A 24,250-nucleotide genomic window follows, 5' to 3' on the forward strand; every position below is an offset into this window, starting at 1 on the left:
GAGCAAGGCCCTTAACCCCCCCCCCCACAATTTGCTCTTCATCTAGGGGCACCGCACGGCAGCTGACACTGTGTCTCTCAGTGTGTTTGTGTGTTTGTGTGTTTGTGTGTGTGTTTGTGTGTTGGGAAAGTTAGACACATTTCTATTCTAACGAATGGACAATGAAGTTGTATTGTATTCTATTCCAGACCAGGCAGTAAAACAATAGGAAAGGTGGAGAACAGATATAGTCTTGAGCCTGTGTTTAATTGGAGCCGTGTTCTTCCACCTACTCTTAACAACATTTATTCTCCCTCCCTCCCTCCTTCCCACCGTTAGTCATTTTTCTCTGTCAAGACATGGTGAAATGTTTAGCTGGTAAAATTCGTCCTACTGCTGCTGCAAGGCATGCTGGGTATTCATACGGCTGTAGAGAGCTGTTAATAAAAGGATTCCTGGGTATTCATACGGCTATAGAGAGCTGTTAATAAAAGGATTCCTGGGTATTCATACGGCTATAGAGAGCTGTTAAAATGATTAGCCGTGGTGGGCAGGTCACCCTGCATTATTCATTAGTGTGTTGTGAAAAAGTGGTGTATGTGTGTGTGTGTGTGTGTGTGTGTGTGAACAATTTGAGATCATGACTTTAAATAGAACCATGAGGAAACCTGTAGGAAAGGTTATGCTGAAGTACTGAAATTCCCACTGAAGAACGTTGTTTCTTAACATTCTCTGAACTATTTGAGAACATTCCCAATGTCAAACCAGTTGTAGAATGTTCCTAAAACATTACCGAAATTGAAATGAAATGTAACCATGTTTGAACTTTTAGGAAACGCTCTGTTAAATGTTTTCTATAGAACAGAGCAGAGAGCGGGAGGGAGAGAGATGTATTTACAGTAGTGTTTCAAGGGTTAGCTGATTACCTTCCCTCTCCACAGCAGAGCGAAATGGAGAAAGGGAGAAATAGCTTTCTTATCATTGCTGACTACACCACCCTGACTACACCACCCTGACTACACCACCCTGACTACACCACCCTGACTACACCACCCTGACTACACCACCCTGACTACACCACCCTGACTACACCACCCTGACTACTAGGAGTGGCTAGTCATAGTAGAGGTGGCTAGTCATAGTAGAGGTGGCTAGTCATAGTAGAGGTGGCTAGTCATAGTAGAGGTGGCTAGTCATAGTAGAGGTGGCTAGTCATAGTAGAGGTGGCTAGTCATAGTAGAGGTGGCTAGTCATAGTAGAGGTGGCTAGTCATAGTAGAGGTGGCTAGTCATTGTAGGGGTCAACAACAGTCTAGTCTCTCTCTCTCTCTCACACACACACACACACACACACATATATATTCTGGGTCTCTCTCATGAATAGCTACACACACTCAGACGTGACCAGAGGGACTCTTTCAGATCCAGCTGCTACTTATTCAGTAAAATAGCCTTTGTATTTTTCCCCAGTTTAACTGGCTGGCTCCACAAAGACCATTAATCCCTACGAGACTGTCACTGTGTGAGCGGCCAAGTGATGATTTGCAAAGATCGACCAGGAGAAACAAAAATGTTCAGAAAAAAACTTGTACTGTGGAAAACTCTCTCTAAAACAAACAGCTTTGTATGAGTAAAAAAAATAAACCTGGCATGCTCCCTCCATCCGGGTGGTGCAGTGAACTAATTCCATGGATAGAGAACAGAAGATCATAGGTCCAAATCTCACTGACTCCGTGCCACAATAAAAAAGAAATGTGTTTGCATGATTAATGCCGAAGCAAATACATTTCCATGTGTCACCCAAACTAAGATAGCAGTGTTATTAAAAGTCTTATTGAAACATGTTCTCACAACATTATTTAATTACCTTCAAAATAAACTATAATTTCCATTCTCAGAACGTTAATAAAACCTTTCAGGGAACCATAGCAAAAAATGTTTGAAGAACCTCCATGCAACCTAAAAATGTACAGGCCAAATTTTCACTTCAGTTCTCAGAACGTTTAAAAAAACATTAAGTTTTACCGATCAGGAAACGTATGGCTTCGTTCCCAGAACCAATGGGAAACCAAAAACGTTGGTTCTCACAACTTCCAAGGAATCAAATGTGCTAGCTGGGAATGTACTGTACAGTTGACAAACACTCAATAATTAGCACTTACAGTACACTGAATGGAATTGCACAAAGGCCTAGACATACATCAGAATGGCCAGTGTTGTGGTGTAAAGTGTTTGTAAGAAAATAGACAGATTGAGCAGCAGCTATATTATTCATCCAGAGGGTCCAGAGAGGTATATGATCAGGTCCAGTCATTGTAGAGGTAGCTAGTCAGTCCATAGAAATGAGCCCCGTCTCCCCTAATTTATATCAGAAATGTTAAGATATGAGATCCGACCAGAGAGATGGAAGACCTATCTCAACACCTATTACAGGAATACAATCTGATCTATCCATAGAGAGAGATGGGATCTGTCTCCCCTCATTCATATCAGGGGGATTTAGAGAGGTTGACCCAGAGCTGGATGGAGCAACACACACACACACAGATGGCCTCTTGGATTTCCCCTGTTTTAATCCCTAGCTGTATATCTATTCCTGGACAGGTAACCCCCCCAACACCCAACACCAGGTAACCCCCCTAACACCAGGTAACCCCCCCCCAACACCAGGTAACCCCCCCAACACCAGGTAACCCCCCAACACCAGGTAACCCCCCCAACACCAGGTAACCCCCCAACACCAGGTAACCCCCCCAACACCAGGTAACCCCCCCAACACCAGGTAACCCCCCCAACACCAGGTAACCCCCCAACACCAGGTAACCCCCCCCAACACCAGGTAACCCCCCAACACCAGGTAACCCCCCAACACCAGGTAACCCCCCAACACCAGGTAACCCCCCAACACCAGGTAACCCCCCCCAACACCAGGTAACCCCCCAACACCAGGTAACCCCCCCAACACCAGGTAACCCCCCAACACCAGGTAACCCCCCCAACACCAGGTAACCCCCCCAACACCAGGTAACCCCCCAACACCAGGTAACCCCCCAACACCAGGTAACCCCCCAACACCAGGTAACCCCCCAACACCAGGTAACCCCCCAACACCAGGTAACCCCCCCAACACCAGGTAACCCCCCCCAACACCAGGTAACCCCCCAACACCAGGTAACCCCCAACACCAGGTAACCCCCCAACACCAGGTAACCCCCAACACCAGGTAACCCCCCCAACACCAGGTAACCCCCCAACACCAGGTAACCCCCCCAACACCAGGTAACCCCCCAACACCAGGTAACCCCCCAACACCAGGTAACCCCCCAACACCAGGTAACCCCCCAACACCAGGTAACCCCCCAACACCAGGTAACCCCCCAACACCAGGTAACCCCCCAACACCAGGTAACCCCCAACACCAGGTAACCCCCCAACACCAGGTAACCCCCCAACACCAGGTAACCCCCCAACACCAGGTAACCCCCCAACACCAGGTAACCCCCCAACACCAGGTAACCCCCAACACCAGGTAACCCCCCAACACCAGGTAACCCCCCAACACCAGGTAACCCCCCCAACACCAGGTAACCCCCCAACACCAGGTAACCCCCCAACACCAGGTAACCCCCAACACCAGGTAACCCCCCAACACCAACACCAACACCAGGTAACCCCCCTAACACCAGGTAACCCCCCTAACACCAGGTAACCCCCCCAACACCAGGTAACCCCCCAACACCAGGTAACCCCCCAACACCAGGTAACCCCCCAACACCAACACCAGGTAACCCCCCTAACACCAGGTAACCCCCCAACACCAGGTAACCCCCTAACACCAGGTAACCCCCCCTAACACCAGGTAACCCCCTAACACCAGGTAACCCCCTAACACCAGGTAACCCCCTCCCTAACACCAGGTAACCCCCCAACACCAGGTAACCCCCCCCAACACCAGGTAACCCCCCAACACCAGGTAACCCCCCCAACACCAGGTAACCCCCAACACCAACACCAACACCAGGTAACCCCCCTAACACCAGGTAACCCCCCCAACACCAGGTAACCCCCTAACACCAGGTAACCCCCCTAACACCAGGTAACCCCCCAACACCAGGTAACCCCCCTAACACCAGGTAACCCCCCTAACACCAGGTAACCCCCCTAACACCAGGTAACCCCCCTAACACCAGGTAACCCCCCCTAACACCAGGTAACCCTCCCTAACACCAGGTAACCCCCCTAACACCAGGTAACCCCCCTCCCTAACACCAGGTAACCCCCCTCCCTAACACCAGGTAACCCTCCCTAACACCAGGTAACCCCCCTAACACCAGGTAACCCCCCTAACACCAGGTAACCCCCCTAACACCAGGTAACCCTCCCTAACACCAGGTAACCCCCCTAACACCAGGTAACCCCCTCCCTAACACCAGGTAACCCCCCTAACACCAGGTAACCCCCCCTAACACCAGGTAACCCCCCTAACACCAGGTAACCCCCCCAACACCAGGTAACCCCCCCAACACCAGGTAACCCCCCCAACACCAACACCAACACCAGGTAACCCCCCCTAACACCAGGTAACCCCCCCTAACACCAGGTAACCCCCCTAACACCAGGTAACCCCCCTAACACCAGGTAACCCCCCAACACCAGGTAACCCCCCTAACACCAGGTAACCCCCCAACACCAGGTAACCCCCCTAACACCAGGTAACCCCCCTAACACCAGGTAACCCCCCTAACACCAGGTAACCCCCCTAACACCAGGTAACCCTCCCTAACACCAGGTAACCCCCCTAACACCAGGTAACCCCCTAACACCAGGTAACCCCCTAACACCAGGTAACCCCCTAACACCAGGTAACCCCCCAACACCAGGTAACCCCTCCCTAACACCAGGTAACCCCCCAACACCAGGTAACCCCCTAACACCAGGTAACCCCCTAACACCAGGTAACCCCCTAACACCAGGTAACCCCCTAACACCAGGTAACCCCCTCCCTAACACCAGGTAACCCCCTAACACCAGGTAACCCCCCAACACCAGGTAACCCCCTAACACCAGGTAACCCCCCCAACACCAGGTAACCCCCTCCCTAACACCAGGTAACCCCCCAACACCAGGTAACCCCCTCCCTAACACCAGGTAACCCCCCTAACACCAGGTAACCCCCTCCCTAACACCAGGTAACCCCCCTAACACCAGGTAACCCCCCAACACCAGGTAACCCCCCCAACACCAGGTAACCCCCTAACACCAGGTAACCCCTCCCTAACACCAGGTAACCCCCTAACACCAGGTAACCCCCCAACACCAGGTAACCCCCCTAACACCAGGTAACCCCCCCAACACCAGGTAACCCCCCCAATGAAATGTGACGTCAACGTGGCTTGCTCTCTAGAGAAACAGAGTGACAGTCTCTACAGTGAGGGGGGGAAAAGTATTTGATCCCTTGCTGATTTTGTACGTTTGCCCACTGACAAAGAAATGATCAGTCTATAATTTTAATGGTAGGTTTATTTGAACAGTGAGAGACAGAATAACAACAAAAAAATCAAGAAAAACGCATGTCAAAAATTTTATAAATTGATTTGCATTTTAATGAGGGAAATAAGTATTTGACCCCCTCTCAATCAGAAAGATTTCTGGCTCCCAGGTGTCTTTTATACAGGTAACGAGCTGAGATTAGGAGCACACTCTTAAAGGGAGTGCTCCTAATCTCAGTTTGTTACCTGTATAAAAGACACCTGTCCACAGAAGCAATCAATCAATCAGATTCCAAACTCTCCACCATGGCCAAGACCAAAGAGCTCTCCAATGATGTCAGGGACAAGATTGTAGACCTACACAAGGCTGGAATGGGCTACAAGACCATCGCCAAGCAGCTTGGTGAGAAGGTGACAACAGTTGGTGCGATTATTCGCAAATGGAAGAAACACAAAAGTACTGTCAATCTCCCTCGGCCTGGGGCTCCATGCAAGATCTCACCTCGTGGAGTTGCAATGATCATGAGAACGGTGAGGAATCAGCCCAGAACTAAACGGGAGGATCTTGTCAATGATCTCAAGGCAGCTGGGACCATAGTCACCAAGAAAACAATTGGTAACACACTACGCCGTGAAGGACTGAAATCCTGCAGCGCCCGCAAGGTCCCCCTGCTCAAATAAATTATAAATAAATTGGTCATTTAGCAGACGCTCTTATCCAGAGCGACTTACAGGAGCAATTAGGGTTAAGTGCCTTGCTCAAGTGCACATCGACAGATTTTTCACCTAGTCGGCTCGGGGATTAGAACCAGCGACCTTTCGGTTACTGGCACAACGCTCTTAACCAAGCTACCTGCCGCCCTCAAGAAAGCACATATACAGGGCCGTCTGAAGTTTGCCAATGAACATCTGAATGATTCAGAGGAGAACTGGGAGAAAGTGTTGTGGTCAGATGAGACCAAAATCGAGCTCTTTGGCATCAACTCAACGTGTTTGTAGGAGGAGGAATGCTGCCTATGACCCCAAGAACACCATCCCCACCGTCAAACATGGAGGTGGAAACATTATGCTTTGGGGGTGTTTTTCTGCTAAGGGGACAGGACAACTTTACCGCATCAAAGGGACGATGGACGGGGCCATGTACTGTCAAATCTTGGGAGAGAACCTCCTTCCCTCAGCCAGGGCATTGAAAATGGGTCGTGGATGGGTATTCCAGCATGACAATGACCCAAAACACACGGTCAAGGCAAAAAAGGAGTGGCTCAAGAAGAAGCACATTAAGGTCCTGGAGTGGCCTATGTATATAATAATATCCGACACACACACACACACACACACACACACACACACACACACACACACACAAGCTGGTACTCTTACACATATGCATGGATGTAGAAATAACACAACCACATTTTCCTGCACACTCAGATCCACTATACACCCAATGGGAATGTTGGCTTTGCTTTACCCGTCATGACTATCCACAAACATAAAACATGCAAGAACGAACATTTGAATCAATGTCAGCGACAGACACCAGAACATAACACTTAAACCAAGGACAGAGAGAGAGAGAGAGAGGCATGCATCCCAATGGATGTCCTTTAAAACACGGGCATGAAAGTTAAAATTAAAACCCCATTTAGAGACCCATGGGAATTATAGCTAGAACACACACACACACCCACACACACACACACACACACACGTACACACGTACACATACACACACACACACACCCTTTACGACAAGCCACACAGATTAACAGATTAACTCCTCAACAGAGACATATCCCATGAGCCTTTGCAGCACAGCCCTGGGTCCAAGGCCTCACCCCTCCTCCATTCCTCCTCCTCCTCCTCTCAGAGCACCCCCCCTCACCCCCCCTCCAAAACCCCAAGCCTTATTAAAGTACATCTAAAGACGTCCTGTGGTGAACATCGGATTATCTTCAGGCCAGCCACGTGTACCGAGGGTGGACAACACCCAACACCCCAATCCACCTAGCCAGCTAATCTATCAGACACCTACGCAGGCAAGCACCCCCCCCACACACACACACACACACGACACCACATGGCACCACCAATGCACGTGATTTAGCTAAAGGCTAATGTTATCTCTTCACGTGGTCTAGCCTGGCCTAGCCTAGCTATACAGTCTACTGTACCGACCTGCTGTGTTCTGGGCTGCCGCGTTGACAGACAATTCCATGGCCAATGACGACTGCGGCTGTAGATCGCTCTACATTGGGCAGACAGACAACTGCGGCAAACGAGCCAGTGCACAACCATTTAATGGCATTATTAATGCTACTTACGGGCTTTAGCCAATCAACAGACAGCCAGAAGGAGACAGGGCGAAAGGGCAGGACCCTCCCACCGCACTTCTTCTAGAATAGACTGCACTATTTTGAAGCGTTTTATTTTTGTCTAGTTTTGAGCTTGTTTCTAGGTAACAAATAAGAAAACCATTTTGTTTCTGAATTATTTTGTAAAATGATTATGCAACAGATGATAGATATATCATTTTAAATGAAAATAGATCACAATCTAGAAAAATAAGAATACGTTTTGGACTATTTTGAGGCTCTAGATTTGGGTTTCTGGTTAACAAATATAAAAAAAACAATGTTCTTAATACTGTACAATAAATGGGCAACATAAAAAACAAAAAAAGATTCTAGACAAATAAGAACATGTTTTCTATAGCAAGAGTACAATATAGTACCATACCATACCACCGTACGCTACAATGGTTCACAGTATGAAGGGGAAGAAATAAGATGCTTTTGCATGCACCTCGGAATTGGATAAGGACGCATGCAGTTGCGTCCCCGATGTGTCGGTCTTCACTTGTAGCCTGTGAGAAGGACCCGAGATGTCTGTGAGATGGACCAGATCATGTGACGGGCATTGGCTAATAAGAATTTAGATATCTGAGAGAGCCATGTGAGTGAGATGTGCTTCGGAGCACGCAGCCGGGAGAAGGATATTATAATTATTATATTCAGCCCAAGGGCACAACGGCCACTGGCTGCAAAAGGCATGGATTTTTTTAGGGTGCATTACAGCCACACAAATGGGATGCCACCGGTAAATTCGAGGCATTATCAAGTGCTTGTCAAATTGTGAATGAGAGACTGATGAAGTGTGTACAGCCTGCGCAAAAAACTAAGCAGAGCTCATGCCCTTCATGCAACCTTTTTCAAATCATCATTAGAGTCGCATCATGCAGCCTTTGAACGTATAAAAAATCGAAACATATAGCCCAACATTTATATTACAACTAAAGTTGCATAAATAAACTCTAAATTAAGCATATAGGAGGACCTGTTTCTTTGTTAACCGCTCAACACAGAATAGCCGCATGTGCACCCTCCCTCAAATCATTTGGAGAAAATATCCTTTCTATTTTATTAAGCTATGTTCAATTGTATTCTTCATACTATAAAATAATGCCATGGAATTCTAAGTAAATCTCGTCTGCTAAATGAACTAGTGTAGCCCACAGCCATTTGGCATAGCCAGATCAGGACCTAACATAAGGACAACTCAGAGTATGCTATTCTGTTCTTCTGAATAATATCATGTTTCTTTAGACCTGTCTAAAATAAATCATGGATTTATTGTGAATGTGTAGGCTATACTACAGGGATTTATTAGGAAGGTGTTCTTAATGTTTTGTATACTCGGTGTACATATGAAGTGGGTAAAACAGTATGTAAACATTATTAAAGTGACCAGTGTTCAATGACTATGTACATAGGGCAGCAGTCTCTAAGGTTCAGGGCAGGGTACTGGGTGGAGTCCGGCTAGTGGTGACTATTTAACAGTCTGATGACCTGGAGATGGAAGCTGTTTTTCCCAGTCTCTCGGTCCCAGCTTTGATCCCAGCTATAGTGCACTACACAGGGAAAAGGGTGCCATTTGGAACGCAGATGAACCCTCCAGCTGAACCATTCATTCTCTTCTGTAAAAAAAGGTAGAAGATCATCTCTCTCCGATTACCACCAAAAACCCTGCATCGCCTAGCAACACACAATTAAGGAGTACGCTAGCTTTTTTTTCAGATCCCGTTGAGGCAAGAGCGAGAGCTGCTGCCGTCCATTATCAGATGGAATTAGCGAAGCAACAAAAAATGTCAGACACATGGTACGCAAACGAGTTAGTTGTTCAGTTACTGCTGCAAAGAACGTTTCACTTGAAGGGGGACAAAAACATGACCTTGAGAGAGGGAGTCAGAGGGAGTCAGGAGTCGTGGCCGGGGAGGGAAAGATTGGGCGGGGGGATTTACGGCGGTCGAGACGAGGGGGGGAAGAAGAATGCGTGGAGGAGTGGGGAGTGAGCCCAAGGCCAGAGGGACACAATGACCTCAGTAAGAGCCTCCCTCCTTCATCCTCCTTCATCCTCCTCCACTCCTCCTTCATCCTCCTCCACTCCTCCTTCATCCTCCTCCACTCCTCCAATTTCACTGAAGGAGCTACAAAAACGCAATGGGGGAACACTTCATAAAACTCATTACATACCTCTAGTCCCACAGCTAGACAACAACCCCCCCCCTATTACAGGAGGTCCACCCTAACTCATTACATACCTCTGGTCCCACAGCTAGACAACAACCCCCCCCCCCTCCTATTACAGGAGGTACACCCTAACTCATTACATACCTCTAGTCCCACAGCTAGACAACAACCCCCCCCTCCTATTACAGGAGGTTCACCCTAACTCATTACATACCTCTGGTCCCACAGCTAGACAACAACCACCCCTCCTATTACAGGAGGTCCACCCTAACTCATTACATACCTCTGGTCCCACAGCTAGACAACAACCCCCCCATCCCCCTCCTATTACAGGAGGTTCACCCTAACTCATTACATACCTCTGGTCCCACAGCTAGACAACAACCCCCCCTATTACAGGAGGTACACCCTAACTCATTACATACCTCTAGTCCCACAGCTAGACAACAACCACCCCCCTCCTATTACAGGAGGTTCACCCTAACTCATTACATACCTCTAGTCCCACAGCTAGACAACAACCCCCCCTCCTATTACAGGAGGTTCACCCTAACTCATTACATACCTCTGGTCCCACAGCTAGACAACAACCACCCCCCCTCCTATTACAGGAGGTTCACCCTAACTCATTACATACCTCTGGTCCCACAGCTAGACAACAACCACCCCCCCCCTCCTATTACAGGAGGTCCACCCTAACTCATTACATACCTCTGGTCCCACAGCTAGACAACAACCCCCCCTCCTATTACAGGAGGTACACCCTAACTCATTACATACCTCTAGTCCCACAGCTAGACAACCACCCCCCCCTCCTATTACAGGAGGTTCACCCTAACTCATTACATACCTCTGGTCCCACAGCTAGACAACAACCACCCCCTCCTATTACAGGAGGTCCACCCTAACTCATTACATACCTCTAGTCCCACAGCTAGACAACAACCCCCCCCTCCTATTACAGGAGGTTCACCCTAACTCATTACATACCTCTGGTCCCACAGCTAGACAACAACCACCCCCTCCTATTACAGGAGGTACACCCTAACTCATTACATACCTCTGGTCCCACAGCTAGACAACCACCCCCCCCTCCTATTACAGGAGGTTCACCCTAACTCATTACATACCTCTGGTCCCACAGCTAGACAACAACCCCCCTCCTATTACAGGAGGTACACCCTAACTCATTACATACCTCTAGTCCCACAGCTAGACAACAACCCCCCCTCCTATTACAGGAGGTCCACCCTAACTCATTACATACCTCTGGTCCCACAGCTAGACAACAACCCCCCTCCTATTACAGGAGGTACACCCTAACTCATTACATACCTCTAGTCCCACAGCTAGACAACAACCCCCCCCCTCCTATTACAGGAGGTCCACCCTAACTCATTACATACCTCTGGTCCCACAGCTAGACAACCACCCCCCCTATTACAGGAGGTCCACCCTAACTCATTACATACCTCTAGTCCCACAGCTAGACAACAACCCCCCCTCCTATTACAGGAGGTTCACCCTAACTCATTACATACCTCTGGTCCCACAGCTAGACAACCACCCCCCTATTACAGGAGGTCCACCCTAACTCATTACATACCTCTGGTCCCACAGCTAGACAACAACCCCCCTCCTATTACAGGAGGTTCACCCTAACTCATTACATACCTCTGGTCCCACAGCTAGACAACAACCCCCCTCCTATTACAGGAGGTACACCCTAACTCATTACATACCTCTAGTCCCACAGCTAGACAACAACCCCCCCTCCTATTACAGGAGGTCCACCCTAACTCATTACATACCTCTGGTCCCACAGCTAGACAACAACCCCCCTCCTATTACAGGAGGTACACCCTAACTCATTACATACCTCTAGTCCCACAGCTAGACAACAACCCCCCCCCCTCCTATTACAGGAGGTCCACCCTAACTCATTACATACCTCTGGTCCCACAGCTAGACAACCACCCCCCTATTACAGGAGGTCCACCCTAACTCATTACATACCTCTAGTCCCACAGCTAGACAACAACCCCCCTCCTATTACAGGAGGTTCACCCTAACTCATTACATACCTCTGGTCCCACAGCTAGACAACCACCCCCCCTATTACAGGAGGTCCACCCTAACTCATTACATACCTCTGGTCCCACAGCTAGACAACAACCCCCCTCCTATTACAGGAGGTCCACCCTAACTCATTACATACCTCTGGTCCCACAGCTAGACAACAACCCCCCCACCCCCCCCTCCTATTACAGGAGGTTCACCCTAACTCATTACATACCTCTAGTCCCACAGCTAGACAACCACCCCCCCTCCTATTACAGGAGGTTCACCCTAACTCATTACATACCTCTGGTCCCACAGCTAGACAACCACCCCCCTCCTATTACAGGAGGTTCACCCTAACTCATTACATACCTCTAGTCCCACAGCTAGACAACAACCCCCCCTCCTATTACAGGAGGTTCACCCTAACTCATTACATACCTCTGGTCCCACAGCTAGACAACAACCCCCCTCCTATTACAGGAGGTTCACCCTAACTCATTACATACCTCTGGTCCCACAGCTAGACAACAACCCCCCCCCTCCTATTACAGGAGGTACACCCTAACTCATTACATACCTCTGGTCCCACAGCTAGACAACAACCCCCCCCTCCTATTACAGGAGGTCCACCCTAACTCATTACATACCTCTAGTCCCACAGCTAGACAACCACCCCCCCCTCCTATTACAGGAGGTTCACCCTAACTCATTACATACCTCTGGTCCCACAGCTAGACAACAACCACCCCCCCCTCCTATTACAGGAGGTAAACCCTAACTCATTACATACCTCTGGTCCCACAGCTAGACAACAACCCCCCTCCTATTACAGGAGGTTCACCCTAACTCATTACATACCTCTAGTCCCACAGCTAGACAACAACCACCCCCTCCTATTACAGGAGGTTCACCCTAACTCATTACATACCTCTGGTCCCACAGCTAGACAACAACCCCCCCCCCCTCCTATTACAGGAGGTCCACCCTAACTCATTACATACCTCTGGTCCCACAGCTAGACAACAACAAACCCCCTTCTATTACAGGAGGTTCACCCTAACTCATTACATACCTCTGGTCCCACAGCTAGACAACAACAAACCCCCTTCTATTACAGGAGGTTCACCCTAACTCATTACATACCTCTGGTCCCACAGCTAGACAACAACAAACCCCCTTCTATTACAGGAGGTTCACCCTAACTCATTACATTCCTCTGGTCCCACAGCTAGACAACAACCCCCCCCTCCTATTACAGGAGGTTCACCCTAACTCATTACATACCTCTAGTCCCACAGCTAGACAACAACCCCCCCCTCCTATTACAGGAGGTACACCCTAACTCATTACATACCTCTGGTCCCACAGCTAGACAACAACAAACCCCCTTCTATTACAGGAGGTACACCCTAACTCATTACATACCTCTGGTCCCACAGCTAGACAACCACCCCCCCCTCCTATTACAGGAGGTTCACCCTAACTCATTACATACCTCTGGTCCCACAGCTAGACAACAACAAACCCCCTTCTATTACAGGAGGTTCACCCTAACTCATTACATACCTCTAGTCCCACAGCTAGACAACAACCACCCCCCCTCCTATTACAGGAGGTTCACCCTAACTCATTACATACCTCTGGTCCCACAGCTAGACAACAACCCCCCCTCCTATTACAGGAGGTACACCCTAACTCATTACATACCTCTAGTCCCACAGCTAGACAACAACCCCCCTCCTATTACAGGAGGTTCACCCTAACTCATTACATACCTCTGGTCCCACAGCTAGACAACAACCCCCCTCCTATTACAGGAGGTACACCCTAACTCATTACATACCTCTGGTCCCACAGCTAGACAACAACCACCCCCCTCCTATTACAGGAGGTACACCCTAACTCATTACATACCTCTGGTCCCACAGCTAGACAACAACAAACCCCCTTCTATTACAGGAGGTTCACCCTAACTCATTACATACCTCTGGTCCCACAGCTAGACAACCACCCCCCCCTCCTATTACAGGAGGTACACCCTAACTCATTACATACCTCTAGTCCCACAGCTAGACAACAACCCCCCCCCTATTACAGGAGGTTCACCCTAACTCATTACATACCTCTAGTCCCACAGCTAGACAACAACCCCCCCTCCTATTACAGGAGGTTCACCCTAACTCATTACATACCTCTGGTCCCACAGCTAGACAACAACCACCCCCTCCTATTACAGGAGGTTCACCCTAACTCATTACATACCTCTGGTCCCACAGCTAGACAACAACCCCCCTCCTATTACAGGAGGTTCACCCTAACTCATTACATACCTCTGGTCCCACAGCTAGACAACAACCCCCCTCCTATTACAGGAGGTTCACCCTAACTCATTACATACCTCTGGTCCCACAGCTAGACAACCACCCCCCTCCTATTACAGGAGGTTCACCCTAACTCATTACATACCTCTGGTCCCACAGCTAGACAACCCCCCCCCCCTCCTATTACAGGAGGTCCACCCTAACTCATTACATACCTCTGGTCCCACAGCTAGACAACCCCCCTCCTATTACAGGAGGTCCACCCTAACTCATTACATACCTCTGGTCCCACAGCTAGACAACCCCCCCCTATTACAGGAGGTTCACCCTAACTCATTACATACCTCTAGTCCCACAGCTAGACAACAACCCCCCTCCTATTACAGGAGGTTCACCCTAACTCATTACATACCTCTGGTCCCACAGCTAGACAACAACAAACCCCCTTCTATTACAGGAGGTTCACCCTAACTCATTACATACCTCTAGTCCCACAGCTAGACAACAACCACCCCCCCCTCCTATTACAGGAGGTTCACCCTAACTCATTACATACCTCTGGTCCCACAGCTAGACAACAACAAACCCCCTTCTATTACAGGAGGTTCACCCTAACTCATTACATACCTCTGGTCCCACAGCTAGACAACAACCCCCCCCTCCTATTACAGGAGGTACACCCTAACTCATTACATACCTCTGGTCCCACAGCTAGACAACAACCCCCCTCCTATTACAGGAGGTTCACCCTAACTCATTACATACCTCTAGTCCCACAGCTAGACAACAACCACCCCCCTCCTATTACAGGAGGTTCACCCTAACTCATTACATACCTCTGGTCCCACAGCTAGACAACAACAAACCCCCTTCTATTACAGGAGGTTCACCCTAACTCATTACATACCTCTGGTCCCACAGCTAGACAACAACCACCCCCCTCCTATTACAGGAGGTACACCCTAACTCATTACATACCTCTGGTCCCACAGCTAGACAACAACCCCCCTCCTATTACAGGAGGTTCACCCTAACTCATTACATACCTCTAGTCCCACAGCTAGACAACAACAACCCCCTCCTATTACAGGAGGTTCACCCTAACTCATTACATACCTCTGGTCCCACAGCTAGACAACAACCCCCCCTCCTATTACAGGAGGTTCACCCTAACTCATTACATACCTCTGGTCCCACAGCTAGACAACAACCCCCCTCCTATTACAGGAGGTACACCCTAACTCATTACATACCTCTGGTCCCACAGCTAGACAACAACCCCCCTCCTATTACAGGAGGTTCACCCTAACTCATTACATACCTCTGGTCCCACAGCTAGACAACAACCCCCCCCTCCTATTACAGGAGGTTCACCCTAACTCATTACATACCTCTGGTCCCACAGCTAGACAACAACCCCCCTCCTATTACAGGAGGTTCACCCTAACTCATTACATACCTCTGGTCCCACAGCTAGACAACAACCCCCCCCTCCTATTACAGGAGGTTCACCCTAACTCATTACATACCTCTGGTCCCACAGCTAGACAACAACCCCCCTCCTATTACAGGAGGTTCACCCTAACTCATTACATACCTCTGGTCCCACAGCTAGACAACAACCCCCCTCCTATTACAGGAGGTTCACCCTAACTCATTACATACCTCTGGTCCCACAGCTAGACAACAACCCCCCTCCTATTACAGGAGGTTCACCCTAACTCATTACATACCTCTGGTCCCACAGCTAGACAACAACCCCCCTCCTATTACAGGAGGTACACCCTAACTCATTACATACCTCTAGTCCCACAGCTAGACAACAACCCCCCCTCCTATTACAGGAGGTTCACCCTAACTCATTACATACCTCTGGTCCCACAGCTAGACAACAACCCCCCTCCTATTACAGGAGGTTCACCCTAACTCATTACATACCTCTAGTCCCACAGCTAGACAACAACCCCCCTCCTATTACAGGAGGTTCACCCTAACTCATTACATACCTCTGGTCCCACAGCTAGACAACCACCCCCCCCTCCTATTACAGGAGGTACACCCTAACTCATTACATACCTCTGGTCCCACAGCTAGACAACAACCCCCCCTCCTATTACAGGAGGTTCACCCTAACTCATTACATACCTCTGGTCCCACAGCTAGACAACAACCCCCCTCCTATTACAGGAGGTACACCCTAACTCATTACATACCTCTGGTCCCACAGCTAGACAACAACCCCCCCCTCCTATTACAGGAGGTAAACCCTAACTCATTACATACCTCTAGTCCCACAGCTAGACAACAACCCCCCCCCCTCCTATTACAGGAGGTTCACCCTAACTCATTACATACCTCTAGTCCCACAGCTAGACAACAACCCCCCCCTCCTATTACAGGAGGTTCACCCTAACTCATTACATACCTCTAGTCCCACAGCTAGACAACAACCCCCCCTCCTATTACAGGAGGTTCACCCTAACTCATTACATACCTCTGGTCCCACAGCTAGACAACAACCCCCCCCTCCTATTACAGGAGGTTCACCCTAACTCATTACATACCTCTGGTCCCACAGCTAGACAACAACCCCCCCCTCCTATTACAGGAGGTTCACCCTAACTCATTACATACCTCTGGTCCCACAGCTAGACAACCACCCCCCTCCTATTACAGGAGGTTCACCCTAACTCATTACATACCTCTGGTCCCACAGCTAGACAACATAAATCAACTTGTTATAGGAGGAGGTATTCAGGGCCAACAAGATCTCATAGTTTCCCTTGTACTATGGATTAACTTATATTTCTGATGCATTAATTCCGCGTGGTTACAGGGTTAATTCCGCGTGGTTACAGGGTTAATTCCGCATGGTTACAGGGTTAATTCCGCGTGGTTACAGGGTTAATTCCGCGTGGTTACAGGGTTAATTCCGCATGGTTACAGGGTTAATTCCGCGTTGTTAAAGGGTTAATTCCGCATGGTTACAGGGTTAATTCCGCATGGTTACAGGGTTAATTCCGCATGGTTACAGGGTTAATTCCGCGTGGTTACAGGGTTAATTCCGCATGGTTACAGGGTTAATTCCGCGTGGTTACAGGGTTAATTCCGCATGGTTACATGGTTAATTCCGTGTGGTTACAGGGTTAATTCCGCGTGGTTACAGGGTTAATTCCGCGTGGTTACAGGGTTAATTCCGCGTGGTTACAGGGTTAATTCCGCGTGGTTACAGGGTTAATTCCGCGTGGTTACAGGGTGATTTCCGAAACAACTCAAAGGGTTAAGTTAAAGTATAAATTCCAGAGTGATTAGGGTTAGGGTTTGGGGAAGGCTTAAAACAGCATAATTAAAAACAACAAGCTGTTTCCATCCTATCATCAAGTATTCTTCACGTCTTGCTGCGGTGGTGCAGTGGTCTAAGCAGCGCGGTGGTGCAGTGGTCTAAGCAGCGCGGTGGTGCAGTGGTCTAAGCAGCGCGGTGGTGCAGTGGGTCTAAGCAGCGCGGTGGTGCAGTGGTCTAAGCAGCGCGGTGGTGCAGTGGTCTAAGCAGCGCGGTGGTGCAGTGGTCTAAGCAGCGCGGTGGTGCAGTGGTCTAAGCAGCGCGGTGGTGCAGTGGTCTAAGCAGCGATTCCAGCTCCGAGCATCCCGAGTTCACACGCAGTACTGGGCAATTGGTTTTTCTGGGGGGGGTGAGTGCTGAGGAAGGCATATATCTACATGCTCATGACCTTTTCTAACGTCCGAAATCACCGTCTCTATTTCTAGTGATCAGCTGTCTGGCCTCCTAGTAACAACAATGAGCTCCAATGCGTCACTGGAGAATTTGCTCTCATGAAAAAATTTACCACAGAAGTCTGGAGTACAGAACCATGAAAACAGCAACTATGTTAGAGTACAGAACCATGAAAACAGCAACTATGTTAAGAGTACAGAACCATGAAAACAGCAACTATGTTAGAGTACAGAACCATGAAAACAGCAACTATGTTAGAGTACAGAACCATGAAAACAGCAACTATGTTAGAGTACAGAACCATGAAAACAGCAACTATGTTAGAGTACAGTACCATGAAAACAGCAACTATGTTAGAGTACAGAACCATGAAAACAGCAACTATGTTAAGAGTACAGAACCATGAAAACAGCAACTATGTTAGAGTACAGAACCATGAAAACAGCAACTATGTTAGAGTACAGAACCATGAAAACAGCAACTATGTTAGAGTACAGAACCATGAAAACAGCAACTATGTTAGAGTACAGAACCATGAAAACAGCAACTATGTTAGAGTACAGAACCATGAAAACAGCAACTATGTTAGAGTACAGTACCATGAAAACAGCAACTATGTTAGAGTACAGAACCATGAAAACAGAGAAATAGCAGCACAACTAGACTGAGAGCGCTAGCGTTTCGTCCCATTAAATTTGTGGCATCAATTTGAGGCATCAATTTGTGGCATCAATTTGTCCCATCAATTTCTCACATTAATTTGTCCCATCAATTTGTGGCATAAATTTCACATAATCTTAAAAAATAAAAACACTTTACAATATATTGCTTTACGTGGTAGCCATGTAAATTGATTTCTGAGGATTTCTAAGCAGGCACTCAAACTGAACAACCAGGGGAATAACAACTATTCCCCAAAACATGTCAACACACACACACACACACACACACACACACACACACACACACACACACACACACACACACACACACACACTGAACAGCTTGAGTAAATTGTGAAATATTGTGGAAAATGTCAGACAGTGAGCAAAAGCATAGCAACACACAGAGTGAAAATGAAAGATTTACTTTCCATTAACTTTTCAGTTTGAGCCAGGTAGGCTATAAGATCATATTCTCTCTGCTTCTTGGAATGGGTGGGTGGGTGTGGGTGGGTGGGGTGGGTGGGTGTGGGTGGGGGGGTGGGTGGGGGGGGTTTAAGGCTGAGGAATGTCACTAATAAAACTACTTCAAGCTGCTTCATCCTCCTGGATATTGAGACTCGGTGTGTGTGTGTGTGTGTGTGTGTGTGTGTGTGTTAGTTAGGCTGTCTAAAAACAGAAGCTAGCTAGAGATTACAATTGATTCCATGTGACACCCACACGTCCAATTCCTGTAATAGGATGTGTGGTATTAAAGCTCCCGATGGGACCAGACAGACTGTAGAATGGGGAGACGGAGGCTCTGTCCAACACACTACATCTCACAGCACTGTGGAATGGGGAGACGGAGGCTCTGTCCAACACACTACATCTCACAGCACTGTAGAATGGGGAGACGGAGGCTCTGTCCAACACACTACATCTCACAGCACTGTAGAATGGGGAGACGGAGGCTCTGTCCAACACACTACATCTCACAGCACTGTAGAATGGGGAGACGGAGGCTCTGTCCAACACACTACATCTCACAGCACTGTGGAATGGGGAGACGGAGGCTCTGTCCAACACACTACATCTCACAGCACTGTGGAATGGGGAGACGGAGGCTCTGTCAAACACACTACATCTCACAGCACTGTGGAATGGGGAGACGGAGGCTCTGTCCAACACACTACATCTCACAGCACTGTGGAATGGGGAGACGGAGGCTCTGTCCAACACACTACATCTCACAGCACTGTGGAATGGGGAGACGGAGGCTCTGTCCAACACACTACATCTCACAGCACTGTAGAATGGGGAGACGGAGGCTCTGTCCAACACACTACATCTCACAGCACTGTGGAATGGGGAGACGGAGGCTCTGTCCAACACACTACATCTCACAGCACTGTAGAATGGGGAGACGGAGGCTCTGTCCAACACACTACATCTCACAGCACTGTGGAATGGAGAGACGGAGGCTCTGTCCAACACACTACATCTCACAGCACTGTGGAATGGGGAGACGGAGGCTCTGTCCAACACACTACATCTCACAGCACTGTGGAATGGGGAGACGGAGGCTCTGTCCAACACACTACATCTCACAGCACTGTAGAATGGGGAGACGGAGGCTCTGTCCAACACACTAATAATAATAATAATAATATGCCATTTAGCAGACACTTTTATCCAAAGCGACTTACAGTCATGTGTGCATAAATTTTTACGTATGGGTGGTCCTGGGGATCGAACCCACTACCCTGGCGTTACAAGCGCCATGCTCTACCAGCTGAGCTACAGAGGACCACCCACTACATCGGGAAACAACCAACAACAGCTAACAAAGTTTGCCCTTTGTTGTCCAAAAAATCATTTTGCGTAGGAATAATGAATGACGTTATGTTGAAAAGTAGCCTTATAATCAAATGATAAATACGTAGTCAAGGAAACTAGTTTCAATATTTACTAAAGTAAATATGACATGTTATTCTCAGCAACATCTTCACTTCATCTATTCATTGTTTAGCTCCAAAACTAAACACACTGACTTCAGATATGACATCAACTATCCAACTAACACACCGACTTCAGATATGACATCAACTATCCAACTAACACACCGACTTCAGATATGACATCAACTATCCAACTAACACACTGACTTCAGATATGACATCAACTATCCAACTAACACACTGCCTTCAGATATGACATCAACTATCCAACTAACACACTGACTTCAGATATGACATCAACTATTCAATCCAAGTTTAGAGAAACAAACAAACTGTAAAACCCCAAAACAACTTGAGTGAATTCCAACTCGAACCTACACCACGGCTACGATTTTAGAGCAACATAACGAACCGACAGGTCAATAAAAAGTACAACAGCGAGATAGTGAGGTCAATAACCAGGATGAATCTGAACAGGGATCACAGGCAGACGGGAGCCCCAAGAACATGGATCTACAGTGGTGCTGGACGTGTAAATAGTGTCGCCGTTTTAAAAACAGACCTGTTCGCTAAAAGCTGCTCATCGTGTCACATATAAAGTATCCCACAGTATTCCTCCTCAATCCATTAAAAAAAGGTTTTTGATATAAAATGTAAATATTTAGGCTATAGAAAACATTCATCGTGAAACACATATTGTTATCGTTGTTCTGTAAAACATGAACATACAGCGCAAAACAGATTCTAATGAAGGCTCAACGTCGACTAAATCACATCAATAGGACACTAGATATAGGACAGATAGGAACAAAGTTTGAATAAGTAACATATCTACACACTAAAACGAACAAGGACAAGCCAAGCTAAAGTCAGGAGATAGGAGAGGAGCTGTGGGAGGAACAGCGAGGACGGAGGAGTGTGGTTACTTGTATCGGGCGAGGCAGCCATGCTAGAAACAATGACAGGCGGTCCCGTTCGGCGTCCCGCCGTCCTGTTGTTGTTAAGGGTCTGCATCTGGTGCGAGGTGGACGACGCCGGTACGACCACACCGCTCTCCCCTGCGTTGGCCGCCCCCTTCCTCAGCAGCTGGGGGCTGTGCAGGGGGTTCTGGACCACCCCAGGTGACATGGGGGGCAGGTTGGGGGCTCTCTTCATGAGCTCCATGGGGGAGTAAGAACCAGAGAAGGTTTTGGGGGCCGTTCCTCCTCCGGGGGTGTTGGGGGCAGGAGGCTGCTGGTGCTGCAGGGCTGACATGGCGATGCCGGTGTGGGCGTTGTACATGGATAGGGGTCTGGCCTGGGTGACGGCGTTACCGTATCCCCCGGGGCTGACGGGGAAGGTCCCTCGGGGCGCTCCGTACGTGGTGGTCTCCAGGAGGTGTTGAGAGGGGGCACTGCTGGGTCTCCTGCCCAGGAACTCTCCCATCCTGGGGCTGAAGGTCTGGATGGAGGTGGGTGGCTGCTGCTGCATCATGTTAGGGTCCATGGCCATGCTGTTCATCCCCTGGGTCATGTTCTGCATCCCCTGCATGTAGAGGTTGTTGTTGTGGCTGAAGCTGTTGGAGCGGCCTCTAATGCGCTGCTGGGCGGCTAAGGCTGACTCCCCAGGCTGCTGCTTACAGTGGAGCACCACGCTGGACAGCGCGCGGGCCTGGCCCAGATTAGGGGCTACAGAACGGACGTCATGATCCTCCATGACCCCCAGCATAGAGGTGGAGTCAAAGCCCTGCTGGAGGAGTAAGCTGATGGTGCTCTCCGTCAGACCCTCGGCTCTGAGGAACGCCAGGAACCCTGGGTCCACCATCCTCTTGGGGTCCATATTCATCGCCGTGCTGGGGTGCTGTTGGACCATGCCCCCGGCCGGGACCATGGCAGAGCCGGGGTCGTATCCCGGGTCGTAGGGAAGTCTCTGGGATGCTGCCGCACCGTAGCGCTGGAGGGAGCCGTCCATGTGTCCGTGCTGCTGGATAGCAGGGTCCCCCACGAGACTGGTGGCTGCAGCAGCGTGTCCAACCCCAAACCGCGGGTCCAATGGGAGGCTGTAGACGGCACTGTAGAGGGGAGGGTGATAAGCGGAGAGAGAGGGGAGAGGCTGAGGCTGAGGCTGGGCCCCAGCGTAGACAGGGAGCGGGGGCTGGACCCCGTAGCAGGCAGGAGATGGAGCGCTGCAGACACCAACGCTGTGCTGGAAGTCTGGGATCATCTTGGCTTCCCGGTACGACCGGCTGAGCTCGTTGTGAGGGGGAGAGGGAGGAGGAGGGGGAGGAGGAGGAGGAGGGGCGGACCTGGCGTGTCCTTGATCCCAGGCAGACGCAGTAGAAACACCAGCTCTAAACCCCCCTCCTCCACCGTTGAGCCCGGACATCCCATAATGCGACGCTGATCTGTTAAGCAGGTGATGCTGCTGCTGCTGCCTGGCCCTATATAAGGAGGAGCCCTCTTCAGGAGGACGAGGAGATAAGGTCCTGGTGGTAGCAGTAGCAGTAGAGGCTGTAGCCGGGGCCGTGTTGTCCGGCTGGTGTTGATGCTGGTAGTAATCCTGTCGGGATGGAGGTGGAGCTGGAGGAACCACAGAAGAGGCCCTGGCTTCCGTCTGCCTGAGATAGAGGCTACTCAGCTCGGGCACTGAGCTCTTCCTTACCAGGGTGTGTGGAATCGGTGATCCATGTTTCTCTGGGTAGAGTTGGTAGATCTGATAGGGGCGGGTGGCTTCGTCCTTCTGCTGAAAAAAGTCTGCGGGAGGGGGGCGTAGGTCGGGGGGCAGCTCGTACCAGACCCCGCCCTCGCCCCCTACCAGCGCCACAGAATTCCTGCGCCCCGCAATTGTGACGCCGTCTTCGTGATGACAGAGACCCTGATGTTCCCCTATGTCCCTAAACTGTCCCTCACTAGTCCATCCGAGTCCCGTACCGGAGGGGTAACTGTTTTCCCCCTTAAGGCTGTGCTATCATGTAGCTCCACACCGGCAGGCTATCACTAAATTATTCACACCTGGAACAGAATGCCATGAGGAGGCAAATGAATGGGGACGTGACAAACACACACCCACTGTGTATACACACCTACACACACAAACACATACACACCTACACACACACACACACACACACACAAAAACCCACCTTGTAAGTCCTGCTATTCCATTTTACCGTGAACCCCAGGGACCATGCTTGTGCTGGGCTGGTGTCACGTTCACATAGGATTGTGGGTAAGATTGGGGTGGAAAAAAAAACATGCGGTAGTGACGGAGCTACAATGGAGGAGAATGGAGGAGGGTAATCCAATGGTGTTGATCCTTTTCTCTGGCAGGAAGGAGGGTTCAGTTTACTAGCCTCTCCCAGCCTCAGCACAGCGATGAAGGATTACAGTCCAAATAAAACCTGCTTAAAGGGAGACTTTGGGATTTTGGCATCGAGGCCCTTTATCTGCTTCATCTGAGTCAGATTAACTCACGGATACCATTTTTATGTCTCTGTTTCCAGTATGAAGGAAGTTAAGAGGTTTTGCGATGCCAACGCTAACTTGCGTTAGCGCA

At 49.3% G+C, this 24,250-nt stretch overlaps 1 protein-coding gene across 1 annotated transcript in view; it reads right to left on the reverse strand.

Annotated features, from left to right (window-relative positions):
* The window catches only part of LOC121562627, a 93,236-nt gene extending 70,265 nt beyond the window's left edge, over positions 1 to 22,971 (reverse strand). The window contains 1 exon segment of the mRNA XM_045223269.1: positions 21,643 to 22,971. Coding sequence (XP_045079204.1) covers positions 21,643 to 22,918 — 1,276 coding nt within the window. The 5' untranslated portion in view covers positions 22,919 to 22,971.
* Positions 22,972 to 24,250: the final 1,279 nt, after the last annotated feature.

This window comes from Coregonus clupeaformis, chromosome 1 (genome assembly GCF_020615455.1).
Source record: "Coregonus clupeaformis isolate EN_2021a chromosome 1, ASM2061545v1, whole genome shotgun sequence".
Taxonomy (NCBI): domain Eukaryota; kingdom Metazoa; phylum Chordata; class Actinopteri; order Salmoniformes; family Salmonidae; genus Coregonus; species Coregonus clupeaformis.